Genomic DNA, 21,854 nt, shown 5'->3' with positions numbered 1-21,854 from the left:
AAAACCGGATCAGTCATCGAACCGCTTTAATTACTGACTCACTAATTTATTGGTCAACCAGTTCAACCGTGTTTCAACGGAAACAACTATTTTATAATAAAACAACAAATAAAATATAAATATATACCCTAAAACATAATTATAGTCTAATTATGTTGAGCAACCTTTATTGCATTTACATAACCAATGGAAATTCGACTCAAACGAGTAACTTCAGTTGGAGAGTATGCTCTAGATTGATTTTTCAATGAAACCCTATCCAGCCGGAACAATACTTCAGCTAAATAAGGAGGCATGTACAAACATGAATTTTGCATGTCAGAATGTGGAGAGAAAGGGAGACAAGGGTTAGCATTTTTACACGTCAATCCCTTTTCTCATGAACACCCATAAAACTACCAAGAAATGAAGAGAATATTTGCTCATGCAAAAGATCAGCTAAGTACTTACCAGATGAAACAAATATAGAGGTAAAAGAGGATGGCTAGGTTTATGCAATTTTTCTCATAAAATAGTATCTTGGATGTGATAAAGAATCATCTTATGAATCCAAGGTAAGGATGTGGTCACTGATCAATACTACTCGGGATGCATTGCTGCTCTAAACACAATAATGCCCCCTTATGTGTGTGGAGAACAATCGACATGATTTCATAGCTTAATATAGCCTATCAAGATAAGGATATAGTTGATTTATCTTTTCATATTTATTTACAATAGAGGCCTACACATCCATAATGAAATATCAGTAGAAACTTTACCAAATGAAAATGGAGAGGAATAAACACTAGTGTCTTGGGGAAATCGCAATACCAAGTTACCAACTTCATGAACCAACTATATCATTTCAAAATATATTAAGGGTAAAACTTTCATAGATAAGCTCCATGTATAATTTTACCCATAAAACTCGTCATGAAAATTTCTACCCTAACATAAAGAGGATTTAGCTTGCCTTCCCTCTAATTTAACTCCTAAGCAAGGTGCAAAGTGTCCCATTCCTACAGCTAAACAAGGGGAAGGGAATTCACCCTTCAATTCATTCCCCTAAACATAGCATTAGCATCACTGTAATGGGACAAAATACTAAATGTTTATAGCCCTTTTAAAAATCTCACAAGCAAAAGTTCTTCATGGAATCTTGCTCAATCAATAAACAGATGATACAAAAATAATGAGACGAAAGTTAAACAAGGCAAACAAAAAAAAAAAATCATTATCACACTTGACTAAACATCATCAAACAATACCCTAGAAAATATAAGCAACAGGATTCATATGGCATCAAGTTCTGTAAACTGGCAAAAAAATCAGTTGTATATAACATAATCCGATACTTGCAAATTTCTCCACCATATAAAAAAGACCCATTCAGGCATCCGGAAGCCAAATCGAGTTGTGTACTTACAAATCTCACTCGATGATGGATTGGATGACACCAGCTCCCACAGTTTTCCCTCCTTCCCGAATAGCAAACCTCATCCCTTGCTCACAAGCCACAGGTACTATAAGCTCCACCACCATCTTAACCCTGTCCCCTGGCATCACCATCTTGGACTCCTCATCCTTATCGTTCATAATCGACCTCACTTTCCCAGTCACATCAGTGGTCCTCATGTAAAACTGCGGTCGGTATCCAGCAAAGAATGGTGAGTGCCTCCCTCCTTCTTCCTTCTTCAAAACATACACAATGGCAGAAAACTTAGTGTGCGGGGTAATAGTCCCCGGCTTAGCTAACACCATTCCTCTTTGAATATCAACCTTCTGAATACCTCTAAGCAACAACCCCACATTATCACCAGCCATTGCCTCATCTAGAATCTTCTGGAACATCTCCACACCAGTGACAGTTGTGCTCCTAGTCTCCCTCACACCAACAATCTCAACAGTTTCCCCAACCTTAATAGTCCCTCTCTCAACCCTTCCGGTCGCCACAGTCCCACGACCGGTAATGGAGAACACATCTTCAATGGCAAGCAAGAAGGGAAGGTCCGTTTGGCGCTGAGGGATGGGAATGTAGTTATCCACCGCATCCATGAGGGCATAAATCTTGTCCACCCACTCGTTGTCGCCACGCTTGATGGCAGGGTTCGCCATCAAAGCTTCCAATGCTAGAAGGGCCGAACCTGAGATAATGGGGACTTCATCGCCGGGAAACTCGTACGAGGAGAGAAGCTCACGAACCTCGAGCTCCACAAGCTCAAGAAGCTCCTCATCATCCACCTGGTCCTGCTTGTTGAGGAAAACCACCATGTTGGGGACACCAACCTGCGAAACGGTGCTAACAGTTAGTTAGTTAGTTGGATATGAATAACATAACAGAGAATTGAGTAATCAAAAGTCCCACATTCTCCTGAAGCATATTCTACAGAATTCAAAACCAGTAATTTTAATTTGTAATGCTAAAATGTTAAACTATAAAGAATCAAGAATAAATGACTATAAATTCTACTAAACCATACATTAAACATGCTTCAGGAACATCTCATAAAAGAATGTCACATTGAATCAGTGTCTGGGGTTGCAAGCAAGAACCTGCTTGGCGAGGAGGATGTGCTCCTTGGTCTGAGGCATGGGGCCGTCGGCGCCGGAGACGACGAGGATGGCGCCGTCCATTTGTGCGGCACCGGTGATCATATTCTTGACGTAGTCAGCGTGGCCGGGGCAGTCCACGTGGGCGTAGTGGCGGTTCTCGGTCTCGTACTCGACGGTAGCAGTGTTGATAGTGATGCCGCGGGCGCGCTCCTCGGGGGCGGCGTCAATCTCGTCGTATTTCTTGGGAGCGCTGTTGCCGAGGGCGGCGAGGGCCATGGTGAGTGCGGCGGTGAGGGTGGTCTTGCCATGGTCGACGTGGCCTATGGTGCCGATGTTGACGTGTGGCTTCTTGCGCTCGAACTTGCCGCGGGCAGCGCGGACAGTGAGGGAGCGGCGGCGGTAGGGGGTGGTGGTGGTGGTGGTGGTGACGGCAGAGGAGGAGGAATAAGGAGTTAGGTGGAGGATTATGGAGGGTTTGAGGAAAGAAGAGGAGAGGTGGGTGGCTGTTGTGAAGAGGCAAGTGGAAGTGGAAGTCGAAGATGAAGATGGAGGGGCATGCGGGCAAAATAGCTTTGACGAAGAAGCAGCTGCTGCTATTGAAGTAATTGCCATTGGAGAAGGGACTCAAGGTCAAGGGAGTGTGGAGAGTATGGGGGTTAAGGGGATTGGAAGAGGATAGGTGGGAATTTGGGGGAAATCTGTTATGTAAAATGCAGGACAAAAGTGGAGGACCTTAGCTTAAATTCTCCATTTCCTATCAATTTTCACTCACTATTATGGATTTGTGGCAGGGATACTAGGGTTAATCTTATTTTTTTATGATTTTTTTTTATTTTATTCCATAAAAAGAGGGGTATTACATTTTTTTGGGTGAACAGAGGGTATTACATTTGATTGTATATTATAATAGAGAGAAATAATTTTTAATCAAAGAAATAAGACAAAATAGTTTTAGAAAGAGAAAGCTTAAAAGAATATAAGAGTAAAATAGCTAAAGATTAAAGTAAAGAAGAGGAGAAAAAAAGAGTAAAAATAAAAGGAAAGAAGAAGCATGCACTCCTATTAGAGATTAGTGCAAAAGTCTTTGAAATTTTTCTGCCAATTTAATTACTTAGGATAGAATTTTTCTAAATTCACAGTGTTGGTTCTCGAAGACGATAGCATTGCACGCCAACCACGCCGTTTAGAGTAGATATGCCAGAGTCACAGTAAGCCTCTTGCCGTCAGATTGGAGTTTTGTGTTTTTTGCAGATTGTTACCACCACTCTTAAACATGAAGATTCTGATCTCTGGAGATAATACTTGCCATAGGAAATTTGTTCCTGGCTTATTCAACACAGGGGCAGAAGATTTTTACGTGAAATGGTATTTTCGGCACCAATTAACAGTGGGGGCATAGAGCATTCACATGAGTATGCCTTAAATTAAGCTTCTTCATTACTGCTAGTAAGCAAATCGGGGATGCATGCTATCAACCAGGGGTTAAAGAACTAGTAAGCAATCCTGTAACCTTATTTGACCGAGTATGCTCCTGAATTATTTCTGATCCATTTAATCATGTCTTCTTCTTTTGGTTGATGGGGGTTTGCAGAATTAGTTAAGCCATTTCTGGGTCAAAATTGTCTAGGACAAGATTATGGTTCCAATTTCCAGTTTTATTAATCAACTGACGCACTCAGGTTAGTGATTCATCCCCATTCTATGTTGTTGGGATTCTAAAAGGTGGTTGGTCTTATAACTATGGGTCTTCATAGATACTAGTTGAGCTATGTTTGTTGACTGTGCATTTAGTTCCTTTTTCCAAAATTGTTCTTCCATGTAGTAAACTCTGCCATGCCCATAAGGGACGGATTCCAAGTTTAGCATCCATAAAGAATGAGAACTTGAAATATTTATTTTTATAGATTTTATAGATCAGGGAAATAAATTTTGTTTTAAGTTTCTATATTTGCTTTGCCAACATTGCCAAGTTAAAAGTCTTTAGATCCTTGAATTACAATCTTCCTTGATTCTTTTCTCTGCTCAGGGTGTCTCAGCTAATCCATTGTATTTTATGTTCATTCTGTTTCTGTCTCTGATGAAGGAATTATCGTTGGTCTAGAATTTTTTAATAGAATTTCGTCGTAAGCATAGTCCAAACTGACAATTAACTCTCACAATCAATGTTTAATTTGTTTGTCACAAGTGTAAACTAATAAAAATCGAGAATATTTAAACCTCGGGTCGTTTCTCAAAGAAATTGCAGTGAGGTGTGCGTTTTATTAGTTCTGAGTATAAGAGGGGGTTTGCGGATAAATAGGCGAGAAATTAAATAACAAGAAAGTAAAATCAACAACTAAAGAAGTATAAATGCTAAAAGAAATTCCTCGCTAGGATTGAGAATCAATGAGTTCCTATCCGAGTTATTGACCACAAACATGATGATTACCTAGAGTTAATCGCATTTAGTCATCTCTTACATCGGGAGAAAATCAAATAGGCATAGTCAGTCTTAATCCATAGGTCTTGCTCGTCAATGGAAATAAGAACAACTAACAACCCTAAATCACCAATCATTATTGGACATCAACGACTCTTGTGTCAGTAGTAATCGACATGACAATTATAAGAGAAAACCCAATTTGTCAATCTCTAATGGTGAGATACGTCAACCAGACTTAATCAATCTCAATCCATAGGTCTTACTCGTTAATGGAAATGAGATTAATTACGATTTCCTAATTGTAACTCAATTCAGATATTAATGACATCAAGGTCACATTAATGAAAATCTACCCTAAAACTAAGAGAAGTATTTTCACAAACACTCGGAAGGTATTGATGCACGAAATTGTGATCATCAACAATGGCGCCAATAGACTTGGAGCTCTCAAACGTGAATCACACTTTGTCACAACTTTGTACAACTAACCAGCAAGTGCACTGGGTTGTCCAAGTAATACCTTACGTGTGTAAGGGTTGATCCCACGGAGATTGTTGGTATGAAGCAAGCTATGGTCATCTTGTAAATCTCAGTCAGGCGGATTCAAATGGTTATAATGGTTTTCAAAGATAAAAATAAATAATGTATGAAATAGAGATAGAGATACTTATGTAAATCATTGGTGGGAATTTCAGATAAGTGTATGGAGATGCTTTGTTCCTGTTGAATCTCTACTTTCCTACTGCCTTCATCCAATCCTTTATACTCCTTTCTATGGCAAGCTGTATGTAGGGCGTCACCGTTGTCAATGGCTACTTCCCATCCTCTCAGTGAAAATGGTCCAAATACTCTGTCACAGCACGGCTAATTATCTGTCGGTTCCCGATCATGTCGGAATTGAATCCAGTGATTCTTTTGCGTCTGTCACTACGCCCAACACTCGCGAGTTTGAAGCTCGTCACAGTCATTCAATCCTTGAATCCTACTCGGAATACCACAGACAAGGTTTACACTTTCTAGATTCTCAAGAATGCTACTAATGAATTCTAGCTTATACCACAAAGATTCTGATTAAGGAATCCAAGAGATATGCGCTCGATCGAAGGTAGAACGGGAGTGGTTGTTAGGCACGCGTTCATAGGTGAGAATGATGATGAGTGTCACGGATCATCACATTCATCATGTTGAAGTGCAATGAATATCTTAGAATAAGAATAAGCTGAATTGACTAGAAGAATAATATTAATTGCATTAATACTCGAGGAACAACAGAGCTCCACACCTTAATCTAAGGTGTGTAGAAACTCCACCGTTGAAAATACATAAGTGATAGTGGTCCAGGCATGGCCGAGAGGCCAGCCTCCAAAACATGATCAATAGTCTCCTAAGATGAACAATCGATTAAAACTGAGACCAAAGATGTCTAATACAATAGTAAAAAGTTCTATTTATATTAAACTAGCTACTAGGGTTTATAGAAATAAGTCTAAGTGCAGAAATCCACTTCTGGGACCCAATTGGTGTGTGCTTGGGCTGAGCTTAAGCTTTACACATGCAGAGGCTTCTCTTGGAGTTAAACGCCAAGTTGTAACGTGTTTTTGGCGTTTAACTCGGGTTTGTGACGTGTTTCTGGCATTTTACTCCAGAATGCAGCATGGAACTGGCGTTGAATGTCAGTTTGCGTCATCTAAACTCGAACAAAGTATGAACTATTATATATTTCTGGAAATCCTAGATGTATACTTTCCAACGCAATTGAGAGCGTGCCATTTGGAGTTTTGTAGCTCTAGAAAATCCATTCCGAGTGCAGGGAGGTCAGAATCCAACAGCATCAGCAGTCCTTTTTCAGCCTGAATCAGATTTTTGCTCAGGTCCCTCAATTTCAGCCAGAAAATACCTGAAATCATAGAAAAACACACAAACTCATATTAAAGTCCAGAAATGTGAATTTTGCATAAAAACTAATAAAAACATCCCTAAAAGTAGCAAGATCCTACTAAAAACTACCTAAAAACAATGCCAAAAAGCGTATAAATTATCCGCTCATCACAACACCAAACTTAAATTGTTGCTTGTCCCCAAGCAATTGAAAATCAAATAGGAGAAAAAGCAGAGAATATACTATAAATATGAAAATATCAATGAATATTAGTTCTAATCAGATGAGCGGGACTTGTAGCTTTTTGCTTCTGAACAATTTTGGCATCTCACTTTATCCTTTGAAGTTTAGAATGATTGGCATCTATAGGAACACAGATTTCAGATAGTGTTATTAATTCTCCTAGTTAAGTATGCTGAATCTTGAACACAGCTACTTTTTTTAGTTTTGGCCGTGGCCCTAAGCACTTTGTTTTCCAGTATTACCACCGGATACATAAATGCCACAGACACATGACTGGGTGAACCTTTTCAGATTGTGACTCAGCTTTGCTAAAGTCCCCAGTTAGAGGTGTCCAGAGCTCATAAGCACACTCTTTTTGCTTTGGATCCCGATTTTAACCACTCAGTCTCAAGCTTTTCACTTGGACCTGCATGCCACAAGCACATGGTTAGGGACAGCTTGATTTAGCCGCTTAGGCTTGGATTTTAATTCCTTGGGCCCTCCTATCCATTGATTCTCAAAGCCTTGGATCCTTTTTTACCCTTGCCTTTTAGTTTTAAGGACTATTGGTTTTTCTGCTTGCTTTTTCTTTTTCTTTCTCTTTTTTTTCTCGCAAGCTTTGTTCTTCACTGCTTTTTCTTGCTTCAAGAATCAATTTTATGATTTTTCAGATCATCAATAATATTTCTCTTTTTCATCATTCTTTCAAGAGCCAACAATTTTAACATTCATAAACAAGAAGATAAAAAATATGCACTGTTCAAGCATTCATTCAGAAAACAAAAAGTGTTGTCACCACATCAATATAATTAAACTAATTTCAAGGATGAATTCGAAACTCATGTACTTCTTGTTCTTTTGTATTAGAAATATTTTTTATTTAAGAAGGTGAAAGATTTATGGAATTATTCATAGCCTTAAGACATAGACACTAGACACTAATGATCATGTAATAAAGACACAAACATAGACAAATATGAAGCTCAAAAACCAAAAAACAGAGATATAAGAACAGGGAAGCTAAGGAATGGGTCCACCTTAATGATGGTGGTGCCTTCTTCTTGAAGGACCAATGGCGTCCTTGAGCTCCTCTATGTCTCTTCCTTACCTTTGTTGCTCCTCCCTCATAGCTTTTTGATCTTCTCTAATCTCATTGAGAATGATGGAGTGTTCTTGGTGTCCCACCCTTAATTGGTTTATGTCATGACTCAATCCTTATAGAAAAGTGTTGAGTTGTTCCCAATAGTTGTTTGGAGGAAAATGCATCCCTTGAGGCATCTCAGGGATTTCTTGATGATGAACTTCCTCATGCGTCTCTTGAGATCCATGAATAGGCTCTCTTGTTTGCTCCATCCTCTTTTTAATGATGGGCTTGTCCTCTTCAATGAGGATGTCTCCTTCTAGGACAACTCCAGCTAAGTAGCATAGATGGCAAATGAGATGAGGAAAAGCTAGCCTTGCCAAGGTGGAGGGCTTTTCGCCTACTTTGTAGAGTTCTAGAGAGATGACTTCATGAACTTCTACTTCCTCTCAAATCATGATGCAATGGATCATGATGACCCGATCCACAGTTACTTCGGATCGGTTGCTAGTGGGGATGATGGAGCGTTGGATGAACTCCAACCATCCTCTAGCCAAAGGCTTAAGATCCAGTCTTCTCAATTGAGCCGGCTTGCCTTTTGAGTCTCTTTTCCATTGAGCTCCTTCCACACATATGTCCATGAGGACTTGGTCCAACCTTTGATCAAAGTTGACCCTTCTAGTGTAGGGGCGTGCGTCTTCTTGCATCATAGGCAAGTTGAACGCCAACCTTATGTTTTTCGAACTAAAATCTAAGCATTTCCCCCAAACCATTGTAAGATAATTCTTTGGATTCAGGTTCATACTTTGATCATGGTTCCTAGTGATTCATGCATTGGCATAAAACTCTTGAACCATTAAGATTCTGACTTATTGAATGGGGTTGGTAAGAACTTCCCAACCTCTTCTTTGGATCTCATGTCGGATCTCCGGATACTCATTTTTCTTGAGCATGAAAGGGACCTCAGGGATCACTTTCTTGTTGGCTACAACTTCATAGAAGTGGTCTTGATGGGCTTTTAAGATGAATCTCTCCATCTCCCATGACTCAGAGGTGGAAGCTTTTGTCTTCCCTTTCCTCTTTCTAGAGGTTTCTCTGGCCTTAGGTGCCATCAATGGTTATGGAAAAAACAAAAAAAGCTATGCTTTTACCACACCAAACTTAGAATGTTAACCGTCCTCGAGCAAAGGAAGAAAGAATAGAAGAAGAAGAAGAAGATATGGAGGAGAGGGAGAGAGATGTGTATTCGGCCAAGAGGGAGAAGAGAGGGTTGTGTTGTGTGAAAATGAAGAAGGAAAGACGGGTTTATATAGACGAGGGAGAGGGGTTAGGGTTCGATCATTTAGGGTGGGTTTGGGTGGGAAAGAAATTTTGAATTTAAAGGTATGTGGGGTTTATGGGGAAGAGTGGATGGATGTGAGTGGTGAAGGGGTAATTGGGGAAGAGTGTTATTGGATTGTGTGAAGAAGAGAGAAGTGGGGTAGGTGGGGATCCTGTAGGGTCCACAGATCCTAAGGTGATCTTGTGGGGTCCACAGATCCTGAGATGTCAAGGATTTATCATCCCTGCACCAATTAGGCGTGTAAATTACCCTATCTATGCAATCATGGCGTTTAACGCCAGATTGATGCTTGTTTCTAGCGTTAAACGCCCAGATGTAGCTTGTTTTTGGCGTTTATCGCCAGCCTTATGCTTGTTCCTGGCGTTAAACGCCAGCTTGGTGCTTGTTTCTGGCGTTTAAACGCCAGACAGCTCTTCCTCCAGGGTGTGCTTTTTCTTCTGCTATTTTTGATTCTGTTTTTAATTTTTGCAATTGTTTTGTGACTCCACATGATCATAAACCTAATAAATCATAAAAGAACAATAGAAATATAGATAAATAAAAATTGGGTTGCCTCCCAATAAGCGCTTCTTTAATGTCAATAGCTTGACAGTGAGCTCTCATAGAGCTTCACAGATGTTCAGAGTATTGTTGGGACCTCCCAACACCAAAATTAGAGTTTGAATGTGGGGGTTCAACACCAAACTTAGAGTTTGGTTGTGGCCTCCCAACACTAAACTTAGAGTTTATTGTGGGGGCTTTGTTTGACTATGTATTGAGAGAAGCTTATCGTGCCTCTTTTCCATGGTTGCAGAGGAAGATCCTTGAGCTTTAAACACAAGGTAGTCCCTATTCAATTGAAGGACTAGCTGTCCTCTGTCAACATCAATCACAGCTCCTGCTGTGGCTAGGAAGGGTCTTCCAAGGATGATGCATTCATCCTCATCCTTTCCAGTGTCCAAGATCATGAAATCAGTAGGGATGTAAAGGCCTTTAACATTCACTAACACGTCCTCTACCAATCCATAAGCTTGTTTTATTGACTTGCCTGCCATCTCTAATGAGATTCTTGTAGTTTGTACCTCAAAGATCCCTAGTTTCTCCATTACAGAGAGTGGCATAAGATTTTTACCTGACCCCAGGTCACACAGAGCCTTCTCAAAGGTCATGGTGCCTATGGTACAGGGTATTAAGAATTTACTAGGATCTTGTTTCTTTTGAGGTAAAGTTTGCTAAACCCATGTATTTAGTTCACTAATGAGCAAGGAAGGTTCATCTTCCCAAGTCTCATTACCAAACAACTTGGCATTCAGCTTTATGATGGCTCCTAGATATTGAGCAACTTGCTCTTCAATTACATCTTCATCCTCTTCAGAGGAAAAATAGTTCTCAGAGCTCATGAATGACAGAAGGAAGTTTAATAGAATCTCTATGGTCTCTATATGAGCCTCAGATTCCTTTAGGTCCTCAATAGGGAACTCCTTTCTGAAAAGTAGTTAGGTGGTTTTGAAAAAGATAAGAAACAAACAAAAAGTCAATTAGTTAGTTGAAAAAGATTTGAAAATAAAAAAGATAGGAAGTTAGAAAAGATTTTTGAAATTAATTTTGAAAAAGATATTTTGAAAAGATATGATTGAAAAAGATATTTTGGAAAAGATTTGATTTTTAAAATTAAAATTAATTACTTGACTAACAAGAAACTAAAAGATATGATTCTAGAATTTAAAGATTGAACATTTCTTAAAAAGAAAGTAACAAACTTCAAATTTTTAAATCAATCACATTAACTGTTAGTAAAGTTTTCGAAATGTTGAAATAAAGATAAGAAAAAGATTTTGAAAATTAGTTTTAAAAAATTTTCAAAAATAACAAAAGGAAAAAGAAAAGATTTGATTTTGAAAAAGATTTTGAAAAGATAAGATTTTTTAAAATTGAAATCTTGACTTGACTAATAAGAAACAACTTATTTTAAAATTTTTTGACTAAGCCAACCCAAAGATTTCGAATTTTTGAGTAAAAGAAGGAAAATATATTTTTTTGATTTTTGAATTTTTAATGAGGAGAGAGAAAAACACAAATATGACCCAAAATATGAAAATTTTGGATCAAAACCAATGAGGCATGCAAGAACACTATGAATGTCAAGATGAACATCAAACTTAGAAATTTTCAATGTTTAGACACTATGAATGCAAAAATGCATATGAAAAACAACAAAAGACACAAAACAAGAAAATATGAAGATCAAATAAGAAGACTTATCAAGAACAACTTGAAGATCATGAAGAACACATGCATGAATATTTTTCAAAAAATTTTAGAAAAATAAAAATATGCAATTGACACCAAACTTAAAAATTGACACTAGACTTAAATAAGAAACACGGGAATATTTTTTGTTTTTAAGATTTTATAATTTTTGTTTGGATTTTTCGAAAATTATTTTTGGAAAAATGAAAAAGAAGAAAAATTTTGAAAACTTTTTGAAAATAAAATTACCTAATCTGAGCAACAAGATGAACCGTCAGTTGTCCAAACTCGAACAATCCCTGGCAACGGCGCCAAAAACTTGGTGCACGAAATTGTGATCATCAACAATGGCACCAATAGACTTGGAGCTCTCAAACATGAATCACACTTTATCACAACTTCGCACAACTAACCAGCAAGTGCACTGGGTCGTCCAAGTAATACCTTATGTGAGTAAGGGTCGATCCCACGGAGATTGTTGGTATGATGCAAGCTATGGTCATCTTATAAATCTCAGTCAGGCAGATTCAAATGATTATAATGGTTTTTGAAGATAAAAATAAATAATGTATGAAATAGAGATAGAGATACTTATGTAAATCATTGGTGGGAATTTCAGATAAGTGTATGGAGATGCTTTGTTCCTGTTGAATCTCTACTTTCCTACTGCCTTCATCCAATCCTTTATACTCCTTTCTATGACAAGCTGTATGTAGGGCGTCACCGTTGTCAATGGCTACTTCCCATCCTCTCAGTGAAAATGGTCCAAATGCTCTGTCACAGCACGGCTAATCATCTGTCGGTTCTCGATCATGTCGGAATAGAATCCAGTGATTCTTTTGCGTTTGTCACTACGCCCAACACTCGCAAGTTTGAAGCTCATCACAGTCATTCAATCCGTGAATCCTACTCTGAATACCACAGAAAATGTTTAGACTTTTCGGATTCTCAAGAATGCTGCCAATGGATTCTAGCTTATACCATAAAGATTCTGATTAAGGAATCCAAGAGATATGTGCTCGATCTAAGGTAGAACGGGAGTGGTTGTCAGGCACGCGTTCATAGGTGAGAATAATGATGAGTGTCACGGATCATCACATTCATCATGTTGAAGTGCAACGAATATCTTAGAATAAGAATAAGCTTAATTGAATAGAAAAATAATAGTAATTACATTAATACTCGAGGAACAGCAGAGCTCCACACCTTAATCTATGGTGTGTAGAAACTCCACCGTTGAAAATACATAAGTGATAGTGGTCCAGCCATGGCCGAGAGGCCAGCCTCCAAAATGTGATCAATAGTCTCCTAAGATGAACAATCGATTAAAACTGAGACCAAAGATGTCTAATACAATAGTAAAAGGTTCTATTTATATTAAACTAGCTACTAGGGTTTACAGAAATAAGTCTAAGTGCAGAAATCCACTTTCGGTGCCCACTTTGGTGTGTGCTTGGGCTGAGCTTGAGCTTTACATGTGCAGAGGCTTCTCTTGGAGTTAAACGCCAAGTTGTAACGTGTTTTTGGCGTTTAACTCTGGTTTGTGACGTGTTTCTGGCATTTTATTCCAGAATGCAGCATGGAACTTGCGTTGAATGCCAGTTTGTGTCATCTAAACTCGAACAAAGTATGGACTATTATATATTGCTGGAAAGCCCTAGATGTCTACTTTTCAACGCAGTTAAGAGCGCGCCATTTGGAGTTCATTAGCTCCAGAAAATTTATTCCGAGTGCAGGGAGGTCAGAATCCAACAACATCAGTAGTCCTTTTTCAGCCTGAATCAGATTTTTGCTCAGGTCCCTCAATTTCAGCTAGAAAATACTTGAAATCATAAAAAATACACAAACTCATAGTAAAGTCCAGAAATGTGAATTTTGCATAAAAACTAATAAAAACATCACTAAAAGTAGCTAAATCCTACTAAAAACTACCTAAAAACAATGCCAAAAAACCGTATAAATTATCCGCTCATCAGGTATAAAATGAAAGCATATTAAAATTGCAATAATAATGAAATTTAAAACTACCAAATTTAAGATAACAATAACAATAAAGCAAACATAAAAGGATATAAAAACATCATTACATTAAATAGAAATCAAAATCAACACGAGTTCATAAGATCAAAAGCAATAAAATAAAGAAAATAACAAGTAAAACTGAGAGAACCAAGATGCAATAACAAGGAATTGTAAGGAAAACTAAATCAAAACAATGATTGAAACCTAAATCTATGGAGAGAACTAATTTAAACCCTAAATTTTAGAGAGAAAAAATAGCTTCTCTCTCTAGAAAACTACCTAAAACATGGTTCTATTCTATCCTAATTGCTCTTCCTTTATCTTTCTTGAATTTGGCTTGAAATAGCTTTAGAAATGAATTAAATTGGGCTTGAGAAGGTCCAAAAATTGCCAGCCACATGTTTTCTTAAGTGAACCACGTGCTTCATGTCATGCATACGCATGAGGCATGTGTATGCGCAACATGGCAAAATCAAGGCCTAAAAAGCATGTTTTCAATCTTAAGCACAATTTAGGGGGGATTAGCAAAACCATGCTATTTTCAGTGAATAAATGTGAGATAAGTTGATAAAATCCTTTCATTTCAAATAAGATAAACCATAAAATTGTGGTTTATCAATCTCTCCACACTTAAAAATCGCATGTCCTCATGCTAAACCCAATAATGACAAGAAAGGAATATAAATAATTATTCAATGCAAAATATTTAAATGCAACCTATCTACATATATGCAACTATTCTAACTAATACTATCTATCTATATGTATTTACTTAGTCAAAGTAAATCAAATTCCAAGAAAGCATATGTACACAATCAAGGGCTAAACCAATCATAACTAAATTAAATACATATTTAAATTAAGTCATCTAAAAAAATTTACAAACTTGCAAGATAAGAAATGGTCATAGGTGGAAATATAGAATTGAGCAATCGAACCCCTCACTGGATGTATATATTCTCTAGTCGCTTAAGTGTTTAGCGTCAATGATAAGAAATAGATTGGGGATTAGGGGTTATATCATAATAGATAAGGATTATTCAGTAAAGGGTATACCCAAGACACAGCGGAAACATAAAAGATATATAGATAGAGGTTTTCCTACTAGACCTCTAAAAAACCTGTTCTTAGCAACCTAGGTCACCGGAAAGGATTCCCTATTAGACCTTCAAAGAACTTGTCCTTGACAACCTAGATCAGAGGGATGAAAATTGAATTCCTCAATCTTCTCCATGTAACAAGAAAAGAAAAATACTCACCTCACTTAATCACACTAAAAAAACGTATATAAAGCACTAAGAAAATTTTATTCATCCAAGTTATGTAAATTGTCTCACCAAAGGTGTTTAAATAGGCACCTAACAAACTAACTAAAAGATAAGATAAGATAACTTAATTTAAATTTCTTAAAGATAAGATAACTAATTTAAATCAGATTTGATCTTATTGGATTAGATCAGATTTAATTTAAATTTTAAAATTCTAAAGATATGATAACTAATTTAAATTAGATTTGATCTTATTAGATTAGATCAGATTTGATTTAAATTTAAAATCCCTAAAAATACTACTAAGCAAATCAGGAGTAATTCAAATATTCTAATAAACTCTAATAGTAAAACAAATTAAAAATAAATTACTAATAATTTGAAAATTAATAAAATTATGCTTCACATTGAATTTGAAAAGCTTTATTAGGCTTCTTGTTGTCCTGTCATAACCCAATGGGCCTTATAAATTGTTGCCCTTTCAGCACCACTTTTTTTGAGACGGACTCTTGGTCTTCTTGATGTCCAAGACTGGCATAGCACAATTCTTCTAGAATTCAGATCCTTGAATATGACAAGATTATCATTCCGTCCCTTAGATCTAAGATGACGAAAATGCCCTCTTGATCACGTATCAGTCAATCCACTCAATTCTTCTCTAATCATTCTTTCTAAAGTTTGTTTTTCATCTAACAATCAACAAATATTTAATGTATGTATGCAAGTATCATGAGGACCTTTCAAGGTTAGAATGGGGCCAAGGGTAAAGGTTATGCAATTCTAATATCAAGCTTAACTACCCATAATCTCACTTTTTACACACACTCATGCATCCAACTTAATTTAATTCACACCACATATGCATTGATCATTATTGAATTTCACATTGGGGGTATTTTTGTCCCCTTTTTATTGCTTTCTTTTTTTCTTTCTTTCTTTTTTTCAAAGTGAAATATATATTCATGATCAATGCATATGGTCACAATTAATTGATGCATAAGTATGTCCCAAATTTTCAAGATGTTCAACACAAATACAAAACATACTTTTATCTACGAATATTTTCCAGCTTTTTCCACACTTAAATATTATACAATCTCACTAACTTAACCTAATCAAAGATCCAAATTAGAGATATTTATTATTTTTCCACTTATAGCTTGTGATGTGTTTAAATAAAAAACAAAAAGGGAATTAATACTGCTCAAAATGGGCTAACAAAGGGATATAAAAGGGTAAGGCTATTTGGGGAAAGTGAGCTATAATGAAATAATGGCCTTAATCACATAAATGCATATATATACACTAAATACTGGACATATAGAATTAAACAAACCAAAGATTGCAATCATAGAGAGAATAGCACACAAGAATGAGAATAGTGGTCAAAATATGCAACCATACATTGAGGCTCAAAACTCACAGTTTGTATGTTCTTAAATCAAAAATCATATTCCTTAATGTGTAATTCAAGCAAACTTTAATAAAAAATTTCAACTCAATTTAATCGAAATATCAAAGCCCTATATAAAAAAAAAGTTTCTTGGAAATTTTGTTAAATTGACCCCTAGTTCATTTCCTAATTTCACTCAAACCAATTCATCATGTATATAGGAAATTAAACTAAGTTCAGTTATGCGCATTGTCCAATCACAACTAATCAACTACAACTAAACTATGTATATACACTAGCCAACATATAAGAGGATAAAAAAAGTATGCAAAACTAAAGTAAAAATCTAGATTATGTACAAGCAAAAGTAGAAAGTGCAATAACTAAAAAGGTGTTCAGAATAACAGAATATATAAAAAAGTCCAAAAGCATACTAATTATCGCTGATGAGTCTGATGACCTCCCCACACTTAAGGATTAGCACCATCCTCAATGCTCATAAAGTCATATCGAGTGTAAAGAGTCGTCTCCATCATCTCCACCGTCGCTTGCTATGGGGTCCCGCTTCTCCTCATCACTATGCTCCGAGGGGGTATTAGGCTCCTCTAGTGGGAAGTCAGTATAGCCCGAGATCCTCTTCAAGTACTCATAACGTCGCTTATTATGATGTTCTATCTGATCAATTTGCAAGAAAAGTCACTGCACAAGATGGTAGATCGGCTGTGAGGTATATGATGGTGTTGATGGAACAGATGGTGCTGAAGGTGCTGATGGTGCCGTTGAAGGTCCTACTGCTGCTGAAGATGTGGCTGCCTCAGGTAGTGGTCATCCTACGACCTCGGCAGCAGTTGGATGATGGAAACATTTGCCGTACGAGATGACTTTCTTGCTACCGACAACTATCGGTTTCTCATCTGCATCCTCCCAAGCTACCTCAGCCCGTAGACCCAATAGTGTAATTAGGCAAGGGAATGCTTGGATGCCTATGTGATGTGTCCGAGCCATATACCTTCTGATGAGCCTTGGAAGGTACAACTTCTTTCCTTCCAAGACACACCAAATAAGCACAACCATATCTGAAATGATCTCTATCTCATGAGTGCTAGGCATCACATAGTTAGTCATAATCTGATGCCAGAGCCTAGCCTCAACTGTGAGATATTTGATTGTTATTCCTTTCGGACTCGGCTTCGACAGCCCATAAATCTAAGGGCTATCAGGACAGACAGCTATAACTCGCAACACTGCATCCCAATCAAAGGACATCATCTGTATGTCCTCTTCCACCTTCTGAAAAGCATCTTTCTCGGCCACTTTAGGCAGGAAATGGAAGACCTCTTTAGTTACCTCAGAGGAGAATTGCATCTAGGATCGCTCTGTAAAAATTGCTATAGAATTTGCGGACCCAACATGCGTTTACTCCCACTAGGTCCCGATGCGTGAACATCTTTTCCTTATTTTCCTATTATTTTAGATATGAATTTATTGAGCTTTATTTATATTTTAGTGTTTAAAGCCTATTTGGATGCTACTTTGAGGCACATTTGGTTTTGTTAATTTCAGGAAAGATTCGGGCGAGTTTGACAAAGTTCGTGCAAAAGAAAAAGGAAGAAAGTGGATGTTGTCAACCCTTACCTCCTCGCACTCCAACGAGCATAACTTGAGCTACAAAGGTTTAATTGATGCAATTCTAGCAGCTTTAGAAAGCCAACTTCTAGAGCTTTCCAATGATATATAATAGTTTATACGTTTCTTCTGGCATCACTGCCTCGTGGGGTGCTAAATGCCGAGCCTAGTATTTAGTGCCAGGAAGATAGCAACAAGGGAAAGCTTTCTACCTCCAGGGGCGCTAAACACCAATTTTGGCAATTAGCGCTAGTAGCACGGATCCAACTTTAAGGAAAGGGCATCATTAGTTAGATCTGGGTCATATTTATCTTATTTTATTTCATTTTAGTTAGTTTTATTCCCAAACACAATCTTTTGGGCTTAAGTAGTAATTATTCTATTTTATTTTCAAATCAAAATTAGGTTAGATATAAAAAGGAAAGGATTTATCCCTTGGGGGAGGGGATCTTCTCACTTCCGCACTTTCACAATTTTTAAGCCCTAGTTTTCTCTCTGAAGCATGAGCCACTAAACCTCCTCGGTTAAGGTTAGGAGCTCTATTTATTTCTATGGATTAAGAATATTATTTTTCTATCTTAATTAATGTATTGATTCAGTTTCAAGGATTACTTTCAATTTTTATTTTATGAATTTGGGTAGATCAGAAGAATTACCCTTATTCTATTTGTGGTCTTGTGATTCTTGGAAGAGTTATCTCACTTGAACAAAAACTTGAAAGTAAATTCTTCCTAAATTGCTAATTACTTGGACTTAACGGGATAACATATAATCCTTTTATATTTGGGTAATTGGAGTTTTTGTGGCTATAAAATAAAATTGATCTTAACCCTCTAATCAAAATTAAGTGACGAAGATATTGGCGGTTAACTAGGTTAGAGGAGACTAAATCACTAAGACATTAGGGTTTAGTCACTGATAGTTTGCCATGAAATGAATCTTGCATGATTAAGTTTGTTGGTAAGAAAACTTAATTTGGATGAATAAACATCTCTGAAATCTTAATTATTTTCTCCCATATGTATTTCACAACAATCATACTATTTGCGCCCCTACTTTCTGAGTTATTGTTTAATGCTTCTGAACCCAAAATATCACTTTCTACTTGCCTGACTAAGTGAGTCATTCAACAATTGTTGCTCAGTCCGTGAATCCTTGTGAGATCGACCATCACCCACCTGAGGTATTACTTGGTATAACCCGGTGCACTTGTTAGTTAGTTTGTGGACTTTGAATTTCGCACCAGGTCTCGATCCAAGAATACCCACCCCCGTTGCTCAATCTGATGCTCGTTGTACTTTTGTAGCTCAGGGGGTATCTAAAGCTTTCTCTCAAGCTTTAATTCTCAACAAAATGTGGGAACTTTAGCTCTGAATAGAGGTTTGCAAATTTAGACAGGTCAGTGGAGGGTATATTTTGATTGGCCTTGTCCCTCTCACTATGTCGTCTTTCTAATAGTAGCTTATCCGCTGTTTCAGCGGGTTGCTGTGTTCGCTTTCTCTTGCTTGAGCTAGTAGCCTTGACTTTTCCTTTCTTGTTAGTCATCCTAAAAAAAGATCACAGGAAACAGGGATATGAAATATAACCTAAGGCATGTAAAGCCGAAATATAAGCAAGCAGCATAACAAAAACAGAGGCTAACAATTAAGTACATGTGAAATGAGAAAAAGAATTGATTGGAAGTTGGACAAAGATTATAAAGCAAAAACCAAGTAGACATTCCAATTAATCAGAATCAAGTTAAAGCAGCTAAGCTTGCCTGTTTAACTAAAAGGAATGTAAAGGACAATGGTGCTATGCACTAAGGAAAAGAAAATAGTTAGTTGAACAAGAAAAATTGTTAATTAAATAAGAAAAATCAAAGGTTAGGTGCATGCAACCAAGATCCTTAACTTTGAAAGGTTTGAAGAGGGCATCAAATAAACAGGCTTACTTTCACATTCACAAGTAATGCATTATGCTAAAAATGACCAAATTAAACATGTGTAGTGCACATATTCAATCAACCAAGCATCACATGTCATTAAAGCATACGCACAAAATATTGATGATGAAACAAGAAAGAAAATATGCAAAATGATGCATAATTGTTCATCAATGCATTTGATCACTAGAATTGCAAAATTGGCATGAAAAAGAGTGAGATTGATGCCTAATTTAACACAAGAATCATTGAAGAGCCAATGGTGTAAATGAATGGTTACATAGGTCAAAATGTACCAATTTTGCAATTATAGTCAAAGAGACCTTAATTAAGCATAATCCACAAGTTTTGGTCATGGAGAATATTAAGGGAATTCACTTCAAATTGTTGATGTAAAATGAATTGAAAACAATCTTTGAAGGAAAATTTTTTTACCAAGACTTGACAAGGAAGTCATTGAGGTACTTCAAGAACCAATTAGAACACAGGGTCTTATTGACACAGACAACCCGTCAATAAGAACCTTGTGTCACCGGTTCATGAATCACAATTTCAAACAAAAATTTAGCAGCATAACGGTGGTAAAAAGGATGTCATACAACTGGATAATTGGTTAATGGAGTTGTACATAGTGTGATAACATTGTTGGCAATAATGCCAAACAATTGCATTATAAAACTCAGCTCAATCAACAGCAATGATCAAGAGTGCACAAGTCAATAATCAAATAATTCAAGCAGCATAATTTCAGCAAATACAAGTAATCTTCACGGTTCAACAATTCACTGACTCAGTGGTGCGCATGTACGCAAAATCCGCACTATTTCATACAGCAGCAGTACTAGCAAGTGCACTGGGTCGTCCAAGTAATACCTGAGTGAGTCAGGGTCGATCCCACGAGGATTGTAGCTTGAAGCAAGCTATGGTTGTCTTGCAGGCACTACAAGAAAATGGAACATTTGCAACAAAAAATTTGTATCAAATTTAAAATTGTTACAAATTATGGTTTTTTGGTAACAATAATTAGTTATTGTTACAAAATAAGAATATTTTGTAACAACGTGATTTCTTTTGTTACAAATTATGTTGGCTTTCGTATCGAACTGTTGTTTTGTTGCAAAATATTATAATGTTTTGTAACAAAAGATTATATTGTTGCAAAAATTCAAAATATTTTGTTACAAAATATCTATTTGTTTCAAAAGGTCTAAATATTTTGTAACAAAAAATTAATTTGTCACAAAATACAATATTTTTGTAACAAGTTATTAATTTGTCACAAAATTTAAAGATTTTTTTGCAACTAATAAAAAATTTTATTTTAACATATTAAATGTAAGACTTTGAATTTTTAAAAATTAACATAATGAGTTATTATGATTTATTATATTTATTTAAGATTTTATATTCAAAAATTTATTTTACTAAAAATATTTAAGTCAAATTAATGATATTTTGAGTTTAAAATTCTTTTAAAAATTAAATAATAAATCATTTAAACAAAATATTTTTTTAGTTATAATTTAAAGTTTTAGTAGTTAAAAAATATAAAAAATTTATATGATTTAATTTAAATATTTAAAATTTTTAAATTCAATAATTTAAATTTTATGAAAAAAATTAATTTAAGTATCTCTAATTTTATTTTAATTAGTGTTTATTTAAAAATAATTTATAAATTAATGAATAAATAGTATTTTTTTTAAAGATAATTTTGTTGGATTAAAATTAGTTTAAAAAATTATTCCTACATTAAAAAAGAATAAATTCTTTTGTTCAATTTTTTGGTTTGTTTTAAATTATTAAACTAAAATATATCTCTTCTAAATTTTTAAATTTAAAATATTATAATTTAATAATGTTATAATTTAAGATAAAATATATTTATTATTCTTAATGTTGGGTTGTCAT

At 36.1% G+C, this 21,854-nt stretch overlaps 1 protein-coding gene across 1 annotated transcript; it reads right to left on the bottom strand.

The window, feature by feature from the left end:
* Positions 1 to 1,201: 1,201 nt before the first annotated feature.
* LOC107489405 (elongation factor Tu, chloroplastic) lies at positions 1,202 to 3,300 on the bottom strand. The gene is made up of 2 exons (XM_016110153.3): positions 2,536 to 3,300; positions 1,202 to 2,268 (listed from the first exon to the last, which is right to left on the bottom strand). The coding sequence occupies exons 1-2, from the start codon at positions 3,145 to 3,147 to the stop codon at positions 1,414 to 1,416; spliced, it is 1,467 nt and encodes a 488-aa protein (XP_015965639.1). The 5' UTR covers positions 3,148 to 3,300; the 3' UTR covers positions 1,202 to 1,413.
* Between the last annotated feature and the right edge of the window lie 18,554 nt (positions 3,301 to 21,854).

This window comes from Arachis duranensis, chromosome 1 (assembly GCF_000817695.3).
Source record: "Arachis duranensis cultivar V14167 chromosome 1, aradu.V14167.gnm2.J7QH, whole genome shotgun sequence".
NCBI lineage: Eukaryota > Viridiplantae > Streptophyta > Magnoliopsida > Fabales > Fabaceae > Arachis > Arachis duranensis.
Note: the sequence above shows the minus strand (reverse complement) of the source record. Positions and strands in the feature narration are given on the sequence as shown.